Genomic DNA, 20,656 nt, shown 5'->3' on the forward strand with positions numbered 1-20,656 from the left:
ATAATTGTCGCTTCTCGCACTGTATGTCCACATGTCTGTAGTTCCTGAGTATTCACCTTCTGTTACAGGAGCAATTACCTCAGGCATATCTATATGTCGTAGGCTTTCAGCACTTTCTGCCATGTACCGCGACACATTTGTAGAGTGGGGTATAATGGCCTTTGCAGTGTCAACTAACGTCCAAACAAGATCCATAAGACATTCATCTCATAGTTTCGTACGACCTTACGTCTCGTGCACACATAGCCACACATTTATCAATAGTTATCACCTGAGCTGGTGTAGGAAGTCGTTCCTCGTCCACACAAAACCCTTGTTCAATAGTCACGCATGGATGGCAAGAAATGTGTGAAGTGCCAGTTGACCCTTCAGCTTGAGAATCAATTTCACCACTCACAATAGACTTTAACACGGTCCAAACTGAACTTTTAAGATTCGCTTCAGGATGTGTGGTTCTCTACCGAGCACTGATTAATATTTCTTTTAGTTCCCTTTTTATTGACATGCGCTCCTTCTTCTGCAAACGACATTAATTTCCTCGCTCAGTTTGTACGTTACGGCAAAAATGAGGAAATCCTACCACCCCACTTAGCACTGCTCTACTCACCACTCGTAGCCCATAGCTCGCAACAATGGCCTCCAATTCGTGTCCTCAGAGTTTGAAGCGTCCTGTGCTGCTAATGGCATTCGCCATCTGACCTCAGCCCTGTTCCACCCCCAGTCAAACGGCGAGGCTGAACACTTTGTGCATACGTTTAAGTCGCAGATGAGCAAGTTGCGCACCAAACACTCTCACAAGTACGCGCTCTGCTCTTTCATTGCTTCATATTCCTCGCACCCGCTCGGCAACCGTTCCTCAGTGGAATTGCTACATGACCGCGCCCATCGGTCGCTCCTGCCGCACCCGCCGCCGTGCGCTGCCGCTGCTCCGCCACTTTCTGGCTTGGCGCCGCATGATTTAGTGTTCTATCGCGTATTCTCTGACAGCCAGCGCTGGGAGCAGGGACGCGTTCTTCACTAGCTTGGCCGCGCCTTATTTGTCATTTCTGGTTACTCCAGCACTGACAAGCGACACCGGAACCGTATCCGTTTGTGGCGTCGTCAGATTTCTGCCGTTCGTTGTATTTCTGCCGTTCGTTGTTTTCCGGCAGAATTGGAGGCTTCACAGATTCCGCCGCCTCAGCCCACGACTCCAGCGGGCGCGCCTGCTATCGTCGCCTTGCAGTCACCATCAACGGACGGGCGCCTCTCGCCGCTACCACGTGCCCACCTCCGGCCGCCGCCACCGCGTTCCTCCACAGTGCCGGAACCGATGTACGCTGAGGCTGCCGTCACGCCGCCGCCGCCGTGGCCCACAGAGGTCGTTGCTCCGCCTCCTCATCCGAGCATACCCAGTGGTGGTGCGCGGCCTGGGCGGGTTTCCAGGGACCGTTTTCCTCGCCCCTTCGCGAGCAATTCGGGGTCACGGGTGGAAAGTACGTCCTAGCAATTCCGCTGTCTGCTGCGCCCCCCTGGATTCCTCCACCCCTCGTCGGAAGCCCTACTCAACGACGGTGTGTCGTTTCAAGGGGGGAGGGATGTGGTGCCACTGAGTAAAATTGTGATTGTGGTATCGATAGCTACGATGCCACGCCGTAGGTGAAAGTTCTTAAGTTGGTACTACAACAGACAGTTGCTGTGGAGGTCTACGAGCTCCGTGACAGATTCTTCCCATTTTGATCAAGAGCAGATGGCCAGGAGACTTTGCTTGCTATTGAGACTATGTACTACTTATGATGGGTCTAAGGCTTCGCACCTCAGTGCAAAGTTATGTATTAAGTTAAAATTGTGATGCAGTAAAACCATTTTTAAGAGCAGTACCTAGAGATTTTCACCTTTTCCTACTCCTACTCACTTCTTTCATTCGGCCAACCTTTCACTTTACAGGAGCAGACTCATGTGCGGCATTCCAGGCGGAATACAAAAGTGATATTGCCATGGCTGTTGCAAAAGACTTTGTTAGTGGGTCAGCTCAGAGCCGACCAAACACCAATACGTCAGATGCAGCAATGCCACTGGCAGATTCCCACATTGTGCTCCAGGAAAGGGGCTGGCGGTGCCATAACGATGACACAGCAGAAAGGCGTTTGTAGGCCAGTTACTACACATCCAATCAACAGACTTCTTTTGGTCTAATTGGCTGCGAGCTGTGATTTGCAAACCAAGAACGCCCTGTCCCAACATAAATTAAAATTATTTTCAGTCAAAGGTGTCTCAGTCTGGTAGCTACTATTTACGAGGAGAGGTGTATGACGCTCCTCGAGGCGACATGATGCTATAAGCAGCCACCACGAGATATGGCCTCCACTAACTTGGGCTCCTGCTTCCGGTTTTAAGATCAGTGCTGTGGCTTAGCATCTTCCAGCCAGAGGGCCACGTTCATGCCAACTACTAGGTGCAATCAGCCTTCCGGCTTAGAAGGCAGTCGCCTGAGACCATGGCCACCTGTTGTGTCAGTTCCTTAACACTCGCTGACTTCAGCACACGTTATGGAGGACGTTCCACCACAGAATATTCTAGTTTGACCTTCAGTAAAATGCATGACTAATAGTGAAATTTTTATGAGCAGCCATCGATCATCATCCCGACATCAGTCCACCACCTCAACTCAGACCTGCACATGTACGTCTACATCTACATGGATAGTCTGCAAATGACATTTAAGTGCCTGGCAGAAGGTTCATTGAACCACATTGAACCACCTTCACAATTCTCCATTATTCCAATGTCAATACCGCGCGGAAAAAATATCTTTCCGTAGGAGCCCTGATTCCCCTTATTTTATCGTTGTGATCGTTCCTCCCTATTTAGGTCGGTGTCAACAAAATAATTTCGTATTCAGAGGAGAAAGTTGGTGATTGGAATTTCGCGAGAAGGTTCCGTCGCAACGATAATCATCTTTCTTTTCATGATTTCAAGCGCAAATCGTGTTCATTTCTGCGACACCCTCTCCCATACTTCATAATAACACAAAACGTGCTGCTCAGTCAGTCCTCTCTGGTAAGGATCCCACACTGCGCAGCAGTATTCTAAAAGAGGACGGGCAAGCGTAGTATCCACTTGTAGCGTAGAGTCCTCTTTAGTTGGTAGGTCCCATTTTCTAAGTGTTTTGGACTCCTGATGACTTTATTAGTCGATAAACGACAGTGTCATCTGCAAACAACCGAAGACGGCCGCTCAGATTGTCTTCCAAATCGTTTATATAGATAAGGAACAGCAAAGGGCCTATAACGCTACCTTGGAGGAACGCATGAAATCACTTCTGTATTAGTTGATGACTTTGCTTTAATTACTGCCAACTGTGACCTCTCTGACAGGAAATCTCAAATCCAGTCACACAATTGACACAACATTCCATAGGCACGCAATTTCACTACGAGCAGCTTGCGTGGTACCGTGTCAAAACCTTCCGGAAATCCAGGAATACGGAATCGATCTGAAATCCCTTGTCAATAGCACTCAGCACTTCGTGTGAATAAAGAGCTAGTTGTGTTTCACAGGAATGATGTTTTCTAAACCAGTGTTGACTGTATGTCAATAGACGGTATCCTTCGAGGTAATTCACAATGTTCGAACACAATTTATGTTCTAAAATCCTGCTTTATATCGACGTTAACGATATGGGCCTGTAATTTAGTGGATTACTCCTACTACCTTTCTTGAATGTTGGTGAGACCTGTGCTACTTTCGAGTGTTTGGGTACGGATCCTTCGTCGAGCGAACGGTTGTATATGATTGTTAAGTATGGAACAAATCCAACAGCATACTCGGAAAGGTACCTAATTGGTATCCAGTCTGGACCAGAAGACCTGCATTTGTTAAGTGATTTGAGTTGCTTCACTACTTCGAGGATATTTACTTCTACGTTACTCATGTTGGCAGCTGTTCTGAATTCGAATTCTGGGATATTTACTTAGTCTTCTTTTGTGAAGAAATTTCGTGAGGCTGTGTTTAGTAACTCTGCTTTGGCTGCACTGACTTCAATAGTATCTCCATTGTTATCGCGCAGAGAAGACATTGATTGGTTCTTGCCGCTAACGTACTTCACAAACGACCAGAATCTTTTTGGATTTTCTGCCAGGTTTCGAGACAAAGTTTCGTTGTGGAAACTGTTATAGGCGTCTCGCATTGAACTCCGCGCTAAATTTTGAGCTCCTGTAAAGGATCGCCAATCTTGGGGATTTTGCGTGTGTTTAAATTTGGCATTTTTGTTTCGTTGTTCAAAAAAATCTTCAAATCTGTGTGAAATCTTATGGGACTTAATTGCTAAGGTGATCAGTCCCTAAGCTTACACACTAATTAACCGAAATTATCCTAAGGAAAAATACACACACACACACACACATGCCCGAGGGAGAACTGGAACCTCCGCCGGGACCAGCCGCACAGCCCATGACTGCAACGCCCGAGACCGCTCGGCTAATCCCGAGCGGCGGTTTCGTTGTACCTGCAACAGTGTTCTAACCCGCTTATTGTACCAAGGAGGATCAGCTCCGTTGTTTGTTTGTTTATTTGTTATAAGTTTCTCAATTGCTGCCGATACTATTTCTTTGAATTTAAGCCACATCTGGCCTACACTTATATTATTAATTTGGAATGAGTGGAGTTTGTCTCTCAGGAAGGCGTCAAGTGAATTTTTATCTGCTTTTCTGAAAAGGTATATTTTTCACTTATTTTTCGAGGACTTGGGAACTGCAATATTCAGTCTCGCTACGACAACCTTTTGTTCACTAATCCGTATATCGGTTTTGATGCTCGTTATTAACTCAGGATTGTTTATTGCTAAGAGGTCAATTGTGTTTTCATAACTGTTTACCATTCGCGTGGGCTCATGAACTAACTGCTCCAATAATTTACGGAGAATGCGTTTACAAAATTTCGGATGATATTTTATGCACACTTCGGAATTAAACATGTATTTTCGCCAACATATCGAGGGTAAATTAAAGTCACCATCAACTATTATCGTATGAGTCGGGTACGTGTTTGAAATCAAACTCAAGTTTTCTTTGAACCTTTAAGCAACTGTATCATATGAACTGGGAGGTAAGTAAAAGCATCCAATTATTATACTATTCCGGTTGCCAACAATGACCTCTGCACATACTAACGCACAGGAAGTATCTACTTCAGTTTCGCGACATGTTAAACTACTTCTGACAGCAGCAAACACACCACCGCCAACGGTGTTTAGCCTATCTTTTCGGAACACCGTTAGGTTGAAAACTGGCTCTCAACACTATGGGACGTAATATCATAGGTTATCAGTCACCTAGAACTTAGAACTACTTAAACCTAACCAACCTAAGGGCATCACACACATCCATGCCCGAGGCAGGATTCGAACCTGTGACTGACAAATTGCAACTGTTATACCAATATAAATCGGAGAAAGACGAAGGTAATGAGAAGTAGTAGAAATGAGAACAGCGAGAAACTTAACATCAGGATTGATGGTCACGAAGTCAATGAAGTTAAGGAATTCTGCTACCTAGGCAGTAAAATAACCAATGACGGACGGAGCAAGGAGGCCATCAAAAGCAGACTCGCTATGGCAAAAAAGGCATTTCTGGCCAAGAGAAGTCTACTAATATCAAATACCGGCCTTAATTTGAGGAAGAAATTTCTGAGGATGTACGTCTGGAGTACAGCATTCTATGGTAGTGAAACATGGACTGTGGGAAAACCGGAACAGAAGAGAATCGAAGCTTTTAAGATGTGGCGCTATTGACGAATGTTGAAAATTAGGTGGACTGATAAGATAAGGAATGAGGAGGTTCTACGCAGAATCGGAGAGGAAAGGAATATGTGGAAAACACTGATAAGGAGAAGGGACAGGATGATAGGACATCTGCTAAGACATGAGGGAATGACTTCCGTGGTACTAGAGGGAGCTGTAGAGGGCAAAAACTGTAGAGGAAGACATAGATTGGAATACGTCAAGCAAATAATTTAGGACGTAGGTTGCAAGTGCTACTCTGAGATGAAGAGGTTAGCACAGGAGAGGAATTCGTGGCGGGCCGCATCAAACCAGTCAGTAGACTGATGACCCAAAAAAAAAAAAATACCAATGGTTCCTGTATCAACGTTCTTCCTGTGTTCAGCTTGCACCCTTTGAGACTGAAAACCTTCTTGTGTTTTCCCGAGACCCTCTAACCTAAAAAACCGCCCAATCCACGCCACAAAGCCCCTGCTACCCGTGTAGCCGCCTCCTGCGTATAGTGGACACCTGACCTATTCAGCGGACCCCGAAATCCAGCCACCCGTTGGCGCAAGTCGAGGAATCTGCAGCCTACACTGTCGCAGAACTGTCTGAACCTCAGATTAACCCACCACTCGGCTCTGAACCAGATGTCTGCGATCGGTAGTGTCGACTATGCTGCAAATGGTCAGCTCTGCTTTCATCTTGCAAGCAAACCTGGCAGCCTTTACCACTTCTGTTACCCGCTAGAAACCAGAGAGAATCTCTTCTGATCGAAAGTGACTCACATCACTGGTACTGACATGAGCAACCACCTGCAGGTGGCTGCACCCTGTGCTCTTCGTGGGATCGATGGAAGACCCTTTCCACATCTGGAATGACTCCACCCGGTATGCACACGGAATGCACATTGGTTTTCTTACCCGCCTTGTCAGCAAGGCCCTAAGGAGTCCCATAGCGCGCCTAACGAGCGAGCTCCCATGTACCAATAATGCCACCCACTGCTATTGCCCGGATTTTGCAGGCTGAGTGGTTTCCTATGAAACAGGACAGGCGACAGCATCTGGCTCAGCGATAGCGTCAGCCACAGACAGTGCCTGGAACCTGTTTGTCAAACAAACTGGGGAGGCCTTACGTGAGGCCGCTTGGGAACTCTTTTGCCGCCTGCTTCGCCCTGGGGCGACATCTACATTTTGTTGTCAGAAGTGTGTGTGTCACCACTAAATTTCAGTGACAGAGGAACCTTACCAGCCACCCTACCTGGAGACGATGACTCTCGACTACCTCAGGGTTGCAGTTCCGTCAACAGTCAGCACCAGTATGGAGTGGGTCATTGCGTTTACTGTTCTTTTTTTCCGCTACGAGTATCACTTCGAGTCATTCCACCTTTTACAAGCATTTCAGTTCTGTTTTCATGTGTGACATGTGGCAAGTAAACACAGACTGGGTTCTGAGGATGTGTAAATATGAACGTTACTTTTGCCTATCATCAATGAGTGTGGCTAATTGTCTGAAAGTGTATAAGGTGTTAACCATGCGTAGCTTCTTAGGTGGAGAAGATGAGTTTTGTCGAGAAGTCGGAGTTTTGTAGTAGTTTCCTCCGTTTTCAGTGGGCAATGTATTTCATTTTGAGCTATAAATGTGGCTCGCTGCATTTAAGCGCGTAAAGTAGTAGTCATGAGTAGCCGCTCACGTGGAGAAGTTAAGTTGCAGTAAGTGTTAGGGTAGAATGAGATTAAGTGTCCTTTTCGTTGTACTGATTTTTTGTCCTCGTTTGTTGTTTGCATAGTTAGTGAGGTATACCCTGGCAGAGGTAGCGAATTTTTGCAGCCTGGACCAGATGTGGAGGAAAGTGCACCTGCCGATGATTTTAGCGTCTTGCAGAGTGCTACTGCCGACCGTAATTTTGCTGTTGATACTTAGGAGGTTGCACAGAGAGCTATCAATAAGGCTGACTGTATTGCAGATGTTTTGGGTACTGAAATGGTTGGGGTTGTTTGGGGGGGGGGGAGGAGACCTAACTGCAAGGTCATCGGTATCATTGGATTAGGTAAGGACGGGGAAGGAAGTCGGACGTGTTCTTTCAAAGAAACCATTCCGGCATTTGCCTGGAGAGATTTAGGGGAATCACGGAAGACTTAAATCACTATGACCGGACGCGGGATTGAACCGTCGTCCTCCCGAAAGCGAGTCAAGTGTGCTAACCACTGCGCCACCTAGCACTGTACTGAAATGGTGCAGACATATTTGGTATTTCCGAAGGACGCTGATTCGGCACCGCCTGTGACAGCACTGCCCCCTCAGAAGGTGGGAGCAGAAGAAAGAGGAAATGTGTTTGCAAGGTTTAGGATAGGCCCGAAAAGGCTTTTGCCACTGGACCAGGTGATTGACGAAAGTGACAACACTTGCAGTGTAATGGGTGATGTAGGGGAAGGCTGCTGTGCAATCCCAGGGCTAGACTTTCTCATCAAGCATAATGCCGAAACTGACTTTCGGTGACTCGCGGTGGAACTCGGGGACATAATATTCAAGCGGGGGGAAGCTCTTACCAGTAAAATAATGTCGTAAGGTTCGCTTATCATGATCGGATAAATGAGGGCAAAATCACTAAGGCTTAAATTGCATGATACAGTGACACAAGGCACTGGAAAGTATCTTAAGGGGGCCAAAGGTGTTGATAACTTATACTACTCTTCGCCTCCGGTTAGAGAGTCGTTGTTGAGTACGCAGCGTTCAGCGACTGAGAGCACTTGTTCTGTCAATACTGACGGTGAGGCAGCTAAATTCCGTCCTTGTGATTTGAAATTCGCGTTATTTATCTGTAGGACACAGAGAGGAGAAGATAGTATTCCATTATATTAGTCAAAGGACCACCTTCTGCAGTCCTAGTGTTTGAATGAGTTTATTATTTTGTGGCTGGAGTTCTTCCATCGTCGCAGACGTGCGCGAGAACCATCACTCCGACGCAAAGGACGCAGTACATACGGTGATATTGCTAATTGCTTCGGCTTATTAGGGCTATAAAGCTAGACAGGTGCGATCATGTAAATTTCATTTCCACTGACGTTGCACACCACTGTAGATCATCTTTGAAAGTAGTGTCTTCTAGTGTTTGGTATGTAGATGATGTCAATCATCTCGCGTTATTTATATTAGATCGCGTAGCCATAGAAAGGGGCAGATTTGTGCAGCTGGTCAATAATATTAATCAGGAAATTCATTTGTATCTCTGATGTCTATTGCACATCGACATGTAAACATCTGTAATATATAAAGGGGTTTTAATCTACAGTAAATGTATAAGCAGAAATGACTTTTATTATTTAGTAGTTACTTGTTCCCTTAATCATTCATTTATTTTTATGTTGTAATTTATATGTTAAACAGCAAGAAGGAGGAAATACTATCACTGTGGAGAGATCCTAAGATCTGCTTCGGGGGGTAGTCAGACAAGGCAAAATCTTCATTTTCGCGTTCAGTATTTTCCATTGCGCACATTCATTTTTACACCCGCCTGGAGTAGCATCTACGAAACCACACAAATACCTTCAGGAAATACTTCCTATCACTTAAATTTATATTCGATGTAAGCAAATCCCCCTTCATCACTAATACTTTTCTTGCTATAGCCAGTCTTCATTTTATATTCCCTGTTCTTCGGCCATCATCAGTTATTTTTATGCCCAATTGTCCTTTAGTGTCTCATTGCGTAATCTGATTCCCTTAACAATACCTGATGTAACCCTCGCATTACCAAGGGTGATGGCTACTTTTCCAGAACACTGTAATCTGGTCATGTACATTATATTTTAACGTTTTGAAAAAAAATATAATTCTGATTTTTAATTATGTCTTCTACCAGATTCCGTAATTGTTTTAAATTTTTCAGTAAAACTTAACGTACAAATTTTGGTCTTGTCTGTGGATGCGAATTTTCAGAACCGGTGTGATATTCATATTTTCAGGTTTAGGACACATCTTACACATAAGTGTATCTATAAAAAGTATCTTGTGCGTAAAAGACAACGAAAATTTCGAAACCCATAAATCTTTTTGTTGGTTATATATTACGCCCCCCTTTCGTAGTACACGTTATGGAAAATCCGTTGGTACTGCTAGGTTTAATTCGATTACGTTCCATTACCTTTCATTTAGATCCATTGAGGGTTATCTCATATTCTCTTTCCAGGGCACTGTCTATTCCGCTCAACTGTTATTCCAAGTTCTTTGCTGTCTCTGACAGAATTGCAGTGTCGCCGGTAAATTTCAAAATGTTTATTGCTTCTCCCTGATATTAAATTCTGTTTACAAATTTATCCTTGTATGCTTTACTGCTTATTCGGTGTAGATGGTGAATAACATCGAGTGTAGGCTACCATAATGTTTCACTTCCATCTTCCCATTGCACAACTAGTAACCCAGCGGCTGGAGTAACAGAATTTATGTGCTTCAATAAGATTTGTTTTTTGATGTTGTGGGGCAGTGAAATACATGTCCAGCCTCATTATAACTCTCTTCTTTTTACCTGAGGACAGCAAAATTCATATTTCAGTGCATATATGGAAAAAAATTCAAACTTTCGTTTAGGACAACATGGATTCCCAAGGATTCACGTGTTACTAGTTGTGGAGGAACATGTAGGAATGAGCGTATCTCCTATTTCAGAATATTAAATGTTACTTTTGTAACTTCCATAAGAGTAGAGTACATTGAGATAACTATTGATAGATTGAAAGGTAAGCCAGTTCCGTTTGAACCCACTAGCGTGATCAATGAGAAAGGAAGGTTGGAGATGCAGTAATGGGAAATATCGTTAGTGAATTGTGGGATTGGGGAAGTATGAGGAAGTAAAACTATTGTATCCTTTTAATGACTTTACGCCTCTTATCTTCAGATACCATTTTTAAATGATGATTGGTCGCTAGAGGAAAGTTGCTTCCTCACAGCATCTCAGGACAAATAGCTTTTCATCTAAGTATAATTTGAGACGTTTATGTAAAAGTCCAATTTCAGAAGCTACTCTGTCTTGGGGCGCCTGACTCAAATGCTTCAACATTGTCATCGTCTATGTCAACAGAAGGTGCAGTGTAGGTGATTTCTCCAGTTCTAATTGCTTGGACGCTGCTTTGAAGTGCTACAAAAACCATTATGTTTTAAAAGCTATAAAATAAACGTATGCGTATAATAATTACATTAATAGAATAGCATACATACCGTAAAACGTTCTTTCATCAGCATGATATCAGTTCCTTCGGTTCCGGTTATTTCTCCATTCTCATCGAACTTTTCGTACAAAGACATTCTAACATTGTCAGCTGCTTATTCCAGCGAGTATCGTAGACTGCTCAGTGATCTATCAAGAGCATTAAGAAGACCACTTTTCTTTACGTAAGTGATATGTTGGTTAACGTGTAGGTGATTTCCCCAGTTTTAATTCCTTGGAAGCCGCTTTGAAGAGCTACAAGATAAGGGTATTATCTTTTAAAAGCTAAAAAATAAACGATTGCCCATAAGAATTACAGTAATTGAATAGTATATATAACGTGAAAACATTCTTTCATCAGCGTATTTTCAGTTCCTTCATTTTGGGCTAATTCTCTCTTCTCAGAGAGCTTCTCGCACAAACACATTCTAACATTGTCAGGTGCTTATTCCAGCGAGTATCGTTAGACTGGCACAGTGATCTATCAAGAGCATTAAGAAGGCTCCTTTTCTTTACGTTTGTGACGCGTTCTATCGCAGGAGTCAAAAGACCATGAACGTATGGCCAATTGACGAATATATACTCCGCATCAAAATTATTTCGTAGCCCTGTATTTAGCATATGGCAGGAACAATTCAATCGTGAATAATCGCGCTGTGCAACGACAATGTTGATATCTTGATCAGTTGTGTGATGAAAGTTTCTCAAAGCAGAGTGTTGGATACCAAGAGACATAAATCGTCTAAACTACCCACTTATAATGTTACCGAGCGTTTTTGATTCATCTCGAAACTGAGTTTTAAGGAAAATGCGAGATCTTAGAGTCCAGTGAACGAACCCTCACATCTTATTGTTCTGTACGACCTTACGTCTCATGCACACATAGCCACGCGTTTATCGACAGTTACCTCCTGAGCAGGTTTAGGAAGCCGTTTCTCGTCCACATAAGACCCTTGTTTATTAGACGCTCATGGATGGCGAGAAATGTGTGAAGTGCCACTTGACCCTTCAGCAATAGAGTAAAATTCACAGGACAGCGAACTGCAAACAAAAGGGACTGTTTACCTAACGCCATTCACACTAGGCTTTGACACGGTCCAAACTGAACTTTTAAGATTTGCTTCAAGCTGTGTGGTTCTCTACTCATCACTGGTTAATTTTTCTTTTACTTCCCTTTTTCTTGACATGCGCTCCTTCCTCTTCAGACCACGTTTAGTTTCCGAACTCATTTTGTGCGTTACGGCACAAATGTAGAAATCCCACCACTCCACTGAACACTGCTCCACTCACCGCTCGCAGCCCGTAGCTCGCAACTGCGGGCAGCACTTCCCACAGCCCGTAGGCCGCAGCACGCCAGTGCTAGCGCAAGGCACTGGTGCAGTGACGTCACGGGCTCGCTCAGTGCGGAGCAGTGAGTGCGCGGCCCGTGGGTTGAGGCCGTGGCATACAGTTTCTTTCGCAACAGCACTGCTCCGCCTTTCAGGTGACGTCAGGACTCGCTCGGCCGGAGTCTGCTGTAGTCCAGTACGGACGCATCTCGCGGGCCGGCCCTCTGTGCACGGCTCTGCACCGTGCTGCCTGTCGGACTCGATGCGGCTGTTCCGGCTGAACCGGCAGCGCGGGACAAGGCTCGCTCGTCCTGGAAGAACCGCGCTCGATGCCCACCTCTGCTACAAAGTGCACTAGAGACACGTCCCTGAACTGACTTAACCTTTTATCCTCGGAACAATGATTCCTCTGAAATTTTAAGTTACTCTGTCTTGTACAAATATCTCATGTGCCAATGAAAATTATTTGTCAAACTGTTTATTTAAACATTTCAAATTGTCTATTGTTTTTTCTTGTATACACCAATCTTGAAATTTTGTTGTACTGACGACTTGAATGACTACTCATGCAATAGCCAGTGTCGTAGTCAAATACATCGTAGGAAAACGTAAGACATCGAGAAAAATTCTCTTTCGTTATGTTTAAGAAATATGTGTGTACCAGAAAGTCCACAAATGTTAATAAGTACATGTAATACTTTCTACGATCATGAAGAACAGAGAAGCCTTCACATTTGTTCTGCGATCAGCTAGCAGATGCCTTCCTGTTTCATGTCGTTCTTTGTTCTTCAGCTTTCGCTATGTATGCAGCTATCTTGTTAACTCTTAAGAACTATGAAAATGCGACTGACGTTTGAAAAGCATAAAAACAAATTGCTTATATGTTTGGGTTGAACATCTTCTGTTTTTCAACACAGTCTCCATTTAAACTTATTCACTTCGTCCATCGCTGTTCTAATTTGTTGACCCCTTCCGAACAATAGGACCTGTCCAAGTCTGCAAAATAGCTAATAGTTTCTGCAATCACCTCCTCGTTTGAATAAAGTCTTTGCCGTGTCAGCCATTTCTTCAATTTGGGGAACGAATAGTAGTCTTAGGGTGCCAAGTCTGGGGAATAGGTTGGGGGGGGGGGGGGGGGGGGGGGATGTGAATTGGAATCGTATTTCCATAAATTTGCAACCACAACTGCTGAGGTGTTTACAGGTGCATTCTCGTGATGGAAAAGAACGGTTCAGAAATGATGAATAATATTCACTTGTAATAGTTATACCCTTTTGCAGATACTGGAAGACGATTATCACTTGCGAATCCCAAAAGAAAGTCGCCAAAATCTTTATGGCCGAAGGAATGGTCTTCGCCTTTTTTGATGCAGATTCTCCCTTGGTAGCCCATTGTTTAGATTGTTGTTTGGTCTGAGGAGTATAGTTATGTATCTATGTTGCATCCGCAGTTACGAAACGACGCTCAAAGTCCTACAGATTCTTCTGAACAGCTGCAAACCATCCTTGCAGCACTTCACACAATTCCGTTTTTGGTCAAGCATGAGCAATCGCTGATCGCATCTTGCGGATAGCTTTCTCATGTACAAATGATCTTGCAAAATATGTTCTGACATCTATCACCATATCATGGATTTTATCAATGATTTCTGTAGTCGTAACCTCCAGAGGGTGTCCACAAAGTTTATCATCACTTGTGCCCATATGGCCACTCCTAAAATTTTGATATCACTTATAAACTGTTCTAATCGATGGCGCAGAGTCACCGTAATGTTTATCAAGCTTCTCTTTAGTCTCCTGAGGCGTTGTGCCTTTCATAAAGTAAAGTTTAATCACCACACGAAATTATTTTTCTTCCATTTTTTGACAATCACTCGACTTCCTTGATTCACAAGAATGCCAAACACAAAAGAAATGGACCAATATGGCTCAAACGTGGTGTGCGTTCTTTCCAAAGATGCTAATAAATAAACATGACCTCGATAGGCGCCGGTGGTGGCATCTCTCGGACTTTGCACAGACTTTTCAAACGCCCGTCGTATTTAAGTATATTTAAATTAATACCTTTCAGATGTATTAATTTAACAAACTAAACATATCTCTTTGTATTAATGCCTTTATCAGCTCTGTATTCAGCTATTCGTAAAAGAAATGCAAAACTACTGACTTGGAACCCGTCCGCCATTAGTGTGATTCAAAAAATGATTATCAATTTATCAGATCATTTATGGTGCGCCAAAGAACCTACAGTTTTTAAAAAACGAAATCCGATACTCAATAAACTATATAGCAAAATTCGATTGACCGATCGCGTTATGCACTTGCCTTGTGAAAATTACATTGGAGCCGCATCTGTGACTTTGCGTTTCTCTCGAACACCATCCTGGGGTAATAAGAATTAACAACAGAAATCAACAAGCACTGCGCAGTTAATTCAATTGACATTACTGAGCCGATTACCTGCTGGTAAGTGGTAGGTGATGACGACTATTTTCTTTACATTCTCTATCACCTTCGCAAGGAGGCGAGGTAACAGTGAAGCTCACAACTTCCACTCGCTCATCCACCTACCAGAGAGGTTATTGCTATTGTTGGATAGGGACCACTTATACTGTGGGCACTACTTGTATGGTTGCAGTTTAACGTCATACCAGAGACGCATCTGTATACAACAACAAAATACTACAAGAACACCTACATCAGTTCGTTGCTACGGCTAACACTGAAAGATAAATACCTTTTTTCATACGAGAATGAGCAGCGCCATTAATATAGAAATGTGTTTTGCCATGTCAACAGCCGAGGGCGCTGGATCACACGAGATCTATGTCACTCGTGAGTTCTCCCAGTAAAGAACTTGCAAAATTGTGGACCCGAAGACTACCTCTCCCTCACGCCCCTTCCTCAATGTCGTTGTTGTCGTCTTCAGTCTGAAGACTGGTTTGATGCAGCTGCCCAAGCTACTCTATTCTCTGCAAGCCTCTTCAGCGCTGCAAAGCTAATGCAATGTGCATCAGTTTGAACCTGCTAACGGTATTCAAGACTTTGTCTCCCTCTACAATTTTAACACCCCTCTCCCCATCCCCAATACCCACATATACACACTTCCCTCCACTACCAAACTGACAATTCCTTGATGCCTCAAGATATGCCCTATGAAACGAAGTTGTGCCATGAATTTCTTGTTTTCCCTATTTCGACTCAGTATCTTATCATCAGTTATTCGATCTGCAGTGCCACCACTATTTTTCGGCGCTAGTGAGTAAAATTTTGATGTTACCATGCCTGTTGCAAAAGATCTTGGGAATCGGCCAGCTCAGAGCCGATCAAACACCATTTCTACATCTACATCTACATCCATACTCCGCAAGCCACCTGACGGTGTGTGACGGAGAGTACCTTGAGTACCTCTATCGGTTCTCCCTTCTATTCCAGTCTCGTATTGTTCGTAGAAAGAAGGATTGTCGGTATTCCTCTGTGTGGGCTCTAATATCTCTGATTTTATCCTCATGGTCTCTTCGCGACATATATGTAGGAGGGAGCAATATACTGCTTCACTCCTCGGTAAAGGTATGGTGTCAAAACTTCAACAAAAGCCCGTACCGAGCTACTGAGCGTCTCTCCTGCAGAGTCTTCCACTGGAGTTTATCTATCATCTCCGTAGCGCTTTCGCGATTACTAAACGATCCTGTAACGAAGCGCGCTGCTCTCCGTTGAATCTTCTCTGTCTCTTCTATCAACCCTATCTGGTACTGATCCCACACTGCTGAGCAGTATTCAAGGAGTGGGCAAACAAGCGTACTGTAACCTACTTCCTTTGTTTTCGGATTGCATTTCCTTAGGACTCTTCCAATGAATCTGTTGGCATCTGCTTTATCGACGATCAACTTTATATGATCATTAAATTTTAAATCTCTCCTAATGCGTACTCCCAGATAATTTTTGGGATTAACTGCTTCCAGTTGTTGACCTGCTATATTGTAGCTAAATGATAAGCGTCAATTCGCTGCAGATCCTCCTGCATTTCAGTACAATTTTCCATTGTTACAACCTCTCGATATGCCACTGCATCATCCGCAAAAAGCTTCAGTTAACTTCGGATGTCATCCACGAGGTCATTTATGTATATTGTGAATAGCAACGGTCCTACGACACTCCCCTGCTGCACACCTGAAGTCACTCTTACTTCCGAAGACTTCTCTCCATTCAGAATGACATGCTGCGTTCTGTTATCTAGGAACTCTTCAATACTATCACACAACTGGTCTGATAGTCCATATGCTCTTGCTTTGTACATTAAACGTCTGTGGGGAACTGTATCGAATGCCTTGCGGAAGTCAAGAAACACGGCATCTTCCCCAGGAACCCGTTCCAATGGCCCTCTGACTCTCGTGGACGAATAGCGCGAGCTGGGTTTCACACGATCGTCTTTTTCGAAACCCATGCTGATGCCTACAGAGTAGATTTCTAGTCTCCAGAAAAGTCATTATACAACTAATGACTACAACTGATAGACTCTAGAGATATAGGTCTATAGTTCTGCACATCTGTTCGACGTCCCTTCTTGAAAAATGGTATCATATGTGCCCTTTTCCAAACCTTTGGAACGCTACGCTCTTCCAGAGACCTACGGTACACCGCTGCAAGAAGGGGGGCAAGTTCCATTGCGAACTCTATGCAAAATCGAACTGGTATCCCGTCAGGTCCAGCGGACTTTCCTCTTTTGAGCGATTTTAATTGTTTTCTATCCCTCTGTCATCTATTTCGATATCTACCATTTTATCATCTATGTGACAATATAGATTAGGAACTACAGTGCAGTCTTCCTCTGGGAAACAGCTTTGGAAAAAGACATTTAGTATTTCGGCCTTTAGTCTGCCAACCTCTGTGTCAGTACCATTTTGGTCACAGTGCCTGGACATTTTGTTTTGATCCACCTACCGCTTTGACATAAGACCAAAATTTCTTAGGATTTTCTGCCAATTCAGTACATAGAACTTTACTTTCGAATTCATTGAACGGCTCTCGAGTAGCCCTCCTCACACTACTTTTCGAATTGCGTAATTTTTGTTTTTCTGCAAGGCTTTGGCTATGTTTATGTTTGCTGTGTAGTTCCCTTTGCTTCCGCAGCAGTCTTCTAACTCGGTTGTTGTACCACGGTGGCTCTTTTCCATTTCTTACGATCTTGCTTGGCACATACTCATCTAACGCATATTGTACAATGGTTTTGAACTTTGTCCACTGATCCTCAACACTATCTGTACTTGAGAAAAAACTTTTATGTTGAGCCATCAGGTACTTTGTACTCTGCTTTTTGTCACTTTTGCTAAACAGAAAAATCTTCACAACCTTTTTTAATATTTCTCTTTACGTCTGAAAGCATCGATGCAGTATCCGCTTTATGATCGCTGATTCCCTGTTCTGCGTTAACTGTTTGTCACCAGAAGGTCTAATATGTTATCGCCACGAGTCGGTTCTCTGCTTAACTGCTCAAGGTAGTTTTCATATAAAGCACTTAAAAAAATGTCGCTGGACTCTTTGTCCCTGCCATCCGTTATGAACGTTTGAGTCTCCCAATCTATATCCGGCAAGTTAAAATCTCCACCCAGAACTAAAACATGGTGGGGAAATCCACTTGAAATATTTTCCAAATTATCCTTCAAGTGCTCAGCCACAACAGCTGCTGAGCCAGGAGGCCTATAGAGACGTCCAATTACCTTGTCTGACCCTACTTTAACCGTGACCTTCACCAAATTATTTCATATTTCGGACCTCCGTCAATTCCCTTCGATACTATTCCACGTCTTATCGCTATAAACATGCCTCCTCCTTCACTGTCCAACCTGTCTCTGAAGTATACATTCCAATCTGAGTTCGCTGCAGCAATGCCACTAACAAATTCCAACATTGTGCTCCAGGAAAGCGGCTGGCACCACCATAACGACGACACAGCAGTAAGGCGTTGGTAGGCCAGTAACTACACATCCAGTCAACAAACTTCTTATGGTTTACATGGTTACAAGCTGTGACTTACATAGAAGGCCCTCTCTGTCCCAACATAAATTATCATTATTTTCGGTCAAAGGTATCTCAGTCTGTTAGCTACTATTTAAGAGGAGAGATGTATGCCGCTCCACGTGGCGACATGAGGCTACAAGCAGCCACCATGGGACTTGGCCTCCACTAACTGTGGGCCCCCGCTGCTGGTTTTAAGGTCAGTGCTGTAAGCGTAGCAACTTCCAGCCTGTGGGCCAACTACCACGTGCAACAAGCTTTCAGACATAGAAGGCAGTCGTTTGAGACCATGGCTAACTGTTGCGTCAGTTTCGTAACACTAGCTGTCTTCAGCACATACTATGGAGGACGTTGCATTACAGAATGTTCTAGTTTGTTCTTCTGTAAAATGTATAACTAATAGTGAAGTTTTTATGAGCACCCATCGATCATCGTCCCGACAATAATCCACCACCTCAACAACGCGTGTAGATGTCATCCATCCTGGACCTCCACTTTTGATGTCAGAGGTGTGTGTGTCACGTGCAAATTTCAGTGATAGGGGAACATTACCAGCCACCATCCCTAGAGACGATGACTCTGGACTACCTTAGGGTTGCAGTTTAGTCGACACACAGCACCAGTGTGCAGTGGGTGAGTGTGCTGAGTGTTCTATTTTTCTCCCTGTGAGGCCGACCGCGGTGGTCTCGCGGTTCTAGGCGCGCAGTCCGGAACCGTGCGACTGTTACGGTCGCAGGTTCGAATCCTCCCTCGGACATGGATGTGTGTGATGTCCTTAGGTTAGTTAGGTTTAAGTAGTTCTAAGTTCTAGGGGACTGATGACCACAGCAGTTGAGTCCCTAGTGCTCAGAGCCAGTTGAACCAGTATCTCCCTGTGAGTATCACATCCAGTAAGTGCAACTTTTAGCAGCTTTTCAGTTCCATTTTCATGTGTGACATGTGTCAAGTAAACTCTGACTGTGTTCTGAGGATGTGTAAATATGAACGTTACTTTTGCCTATCATCAATGAGTGAGGCTCATTGTCTGGAAGTGTACAAGGTGTTAAGCATGCGTAGCTTCTTAGGAGGGGAAGATGAGTTTTGTCGAGAAGTCGGAGTTTTGTGGTAGTTTTTGCGTTTCGAATGGGCAATGTATTTCATTTCGAGCAATAAATGTGGCTCAGTGCGTTTAAGCACGTAAAGTAATATTCATGAGTAGCCGCTCAATGGGAGAAGTTAAGTAACAGTAAGTGTTAGGATAGAATTTGATTAAGTGTCCTTGTCGTCATAGTGTTTTGTTCTCCTCGTTTGTTGTTTGAATAATTAGTGAGGTATTCCCTAGCGGAGAGGTTGCGAATTTCTGCAGCCTCGACCAGATGTTGAGGGAAGTGCATGTGCCGATGAGTTTTGCGTCTAGCAGAGTGCATACAACTGCCGACCCTAATTTTGTTGTAGCTAATTAGGTGGTTGCACAGATAGTTATCAATAAGGTTTATTGTGTTTCAGACGTAATGGCTAATGAAACGGTAAAGACGCATTTAGTATTTCCGAAGGCCGCAGATTCCGTACCGTCTTTGACGGCACTGCCTCCTCAGAAGGTGGGAGGAGAAGAAAGAGGAAATGTTTTTGCAACGTTTAAGATAGGGCCGACAAGACTTGTGCCTTGTACTCACGTTGAGACGTTATCTGAATTCCGTCCTTGTGGCTGGGAGTTCGCTTTTCATGTCTGTAGAATACAGAATGGAGAAAGTAGTATTACATTGTAGTAGTCAGAGGACCGCCTTCTGCCGTCGTAGTGTTTAATGAGCTTTTTTTTATGTGGCTGGAGTTCTTCCATCGTCGCAGAGGCGTACGAAAACCATCACTCCGACACGTGGGGAGCAGTACATTCGGTGATATTTCTAATTGGCTTATTAGTGCTATAAAGCGCTGTGATCACGTAAGTTTCATTTCCACTGAGGTTGCACACCACTGTAGATCATGTTTGAAAGTAGTGTCTTCTGGTGTTTGGGACGTATATGATATCAGTCATCTCTCGTTATTTATATTAGATAGTGTAGCCATAAAAAGGGGCAGATTTTTTCAGTTTATCAACAATGTTAGTCAGGAAATTTATTTGTATCTCTTTATGTCCATTGCACATAGACATATAAAAATTTGTAATATATAAAGGGGTTTCAATCTACAATAAATGTATAAGCAGAAACAACATTAATATGTTGTAATTACTAGTTCCCTTAGTCGTTCATTTATTTTTATGTTGTAATTTATATGTTAAAGAGCAAGAAGGAGGAAATAATGTCACCGTTAAAGATCCTAAGATCTGCTTCAGGGAGTAGTCAGACAGGGCTAATTCTATATTTTTGCGGTCAGTATTTTCCATGGCGCACAT

General features: G+C 43.7%; 1 protein-coding gene across 1 annotated transcript in view; it reads left to right on the plus strand.

The window, feature by feature from the left end:
• Positions 1-20,656, plus strand: part of LOC126298092 (protein enabled homolog) — a 121,943-nt gene that overhangs the window by 35,922 nt on the left and 65,365 nt on the right. Inside the window, exon 2 of the mRNA XM_049989408.1 lies at positions 1,152-1,413. Coding sequence (XP_049845365.1) covers positions 1,152-1,413 — 262 coding nt within the window. The remainder of the gene's footprint in view (positions 1-1,151; positions 1,414-20,656) is intronic.

This window comes from Schistocerca gregaria, chromosome X (assembly GCF_023897955.1).
Source record: "Schistocerca gregaria isolate iqSchGreg1 chromosome X, iqSchGreg1.2, whole genome shotgun sequence".
Taxonomy (NCBI): Eukaryota; Metazoa; Arthropoda; class Insecta; order Orthoptera; family Acrididae; genus Schistocerca; species Schistocerca gregaria.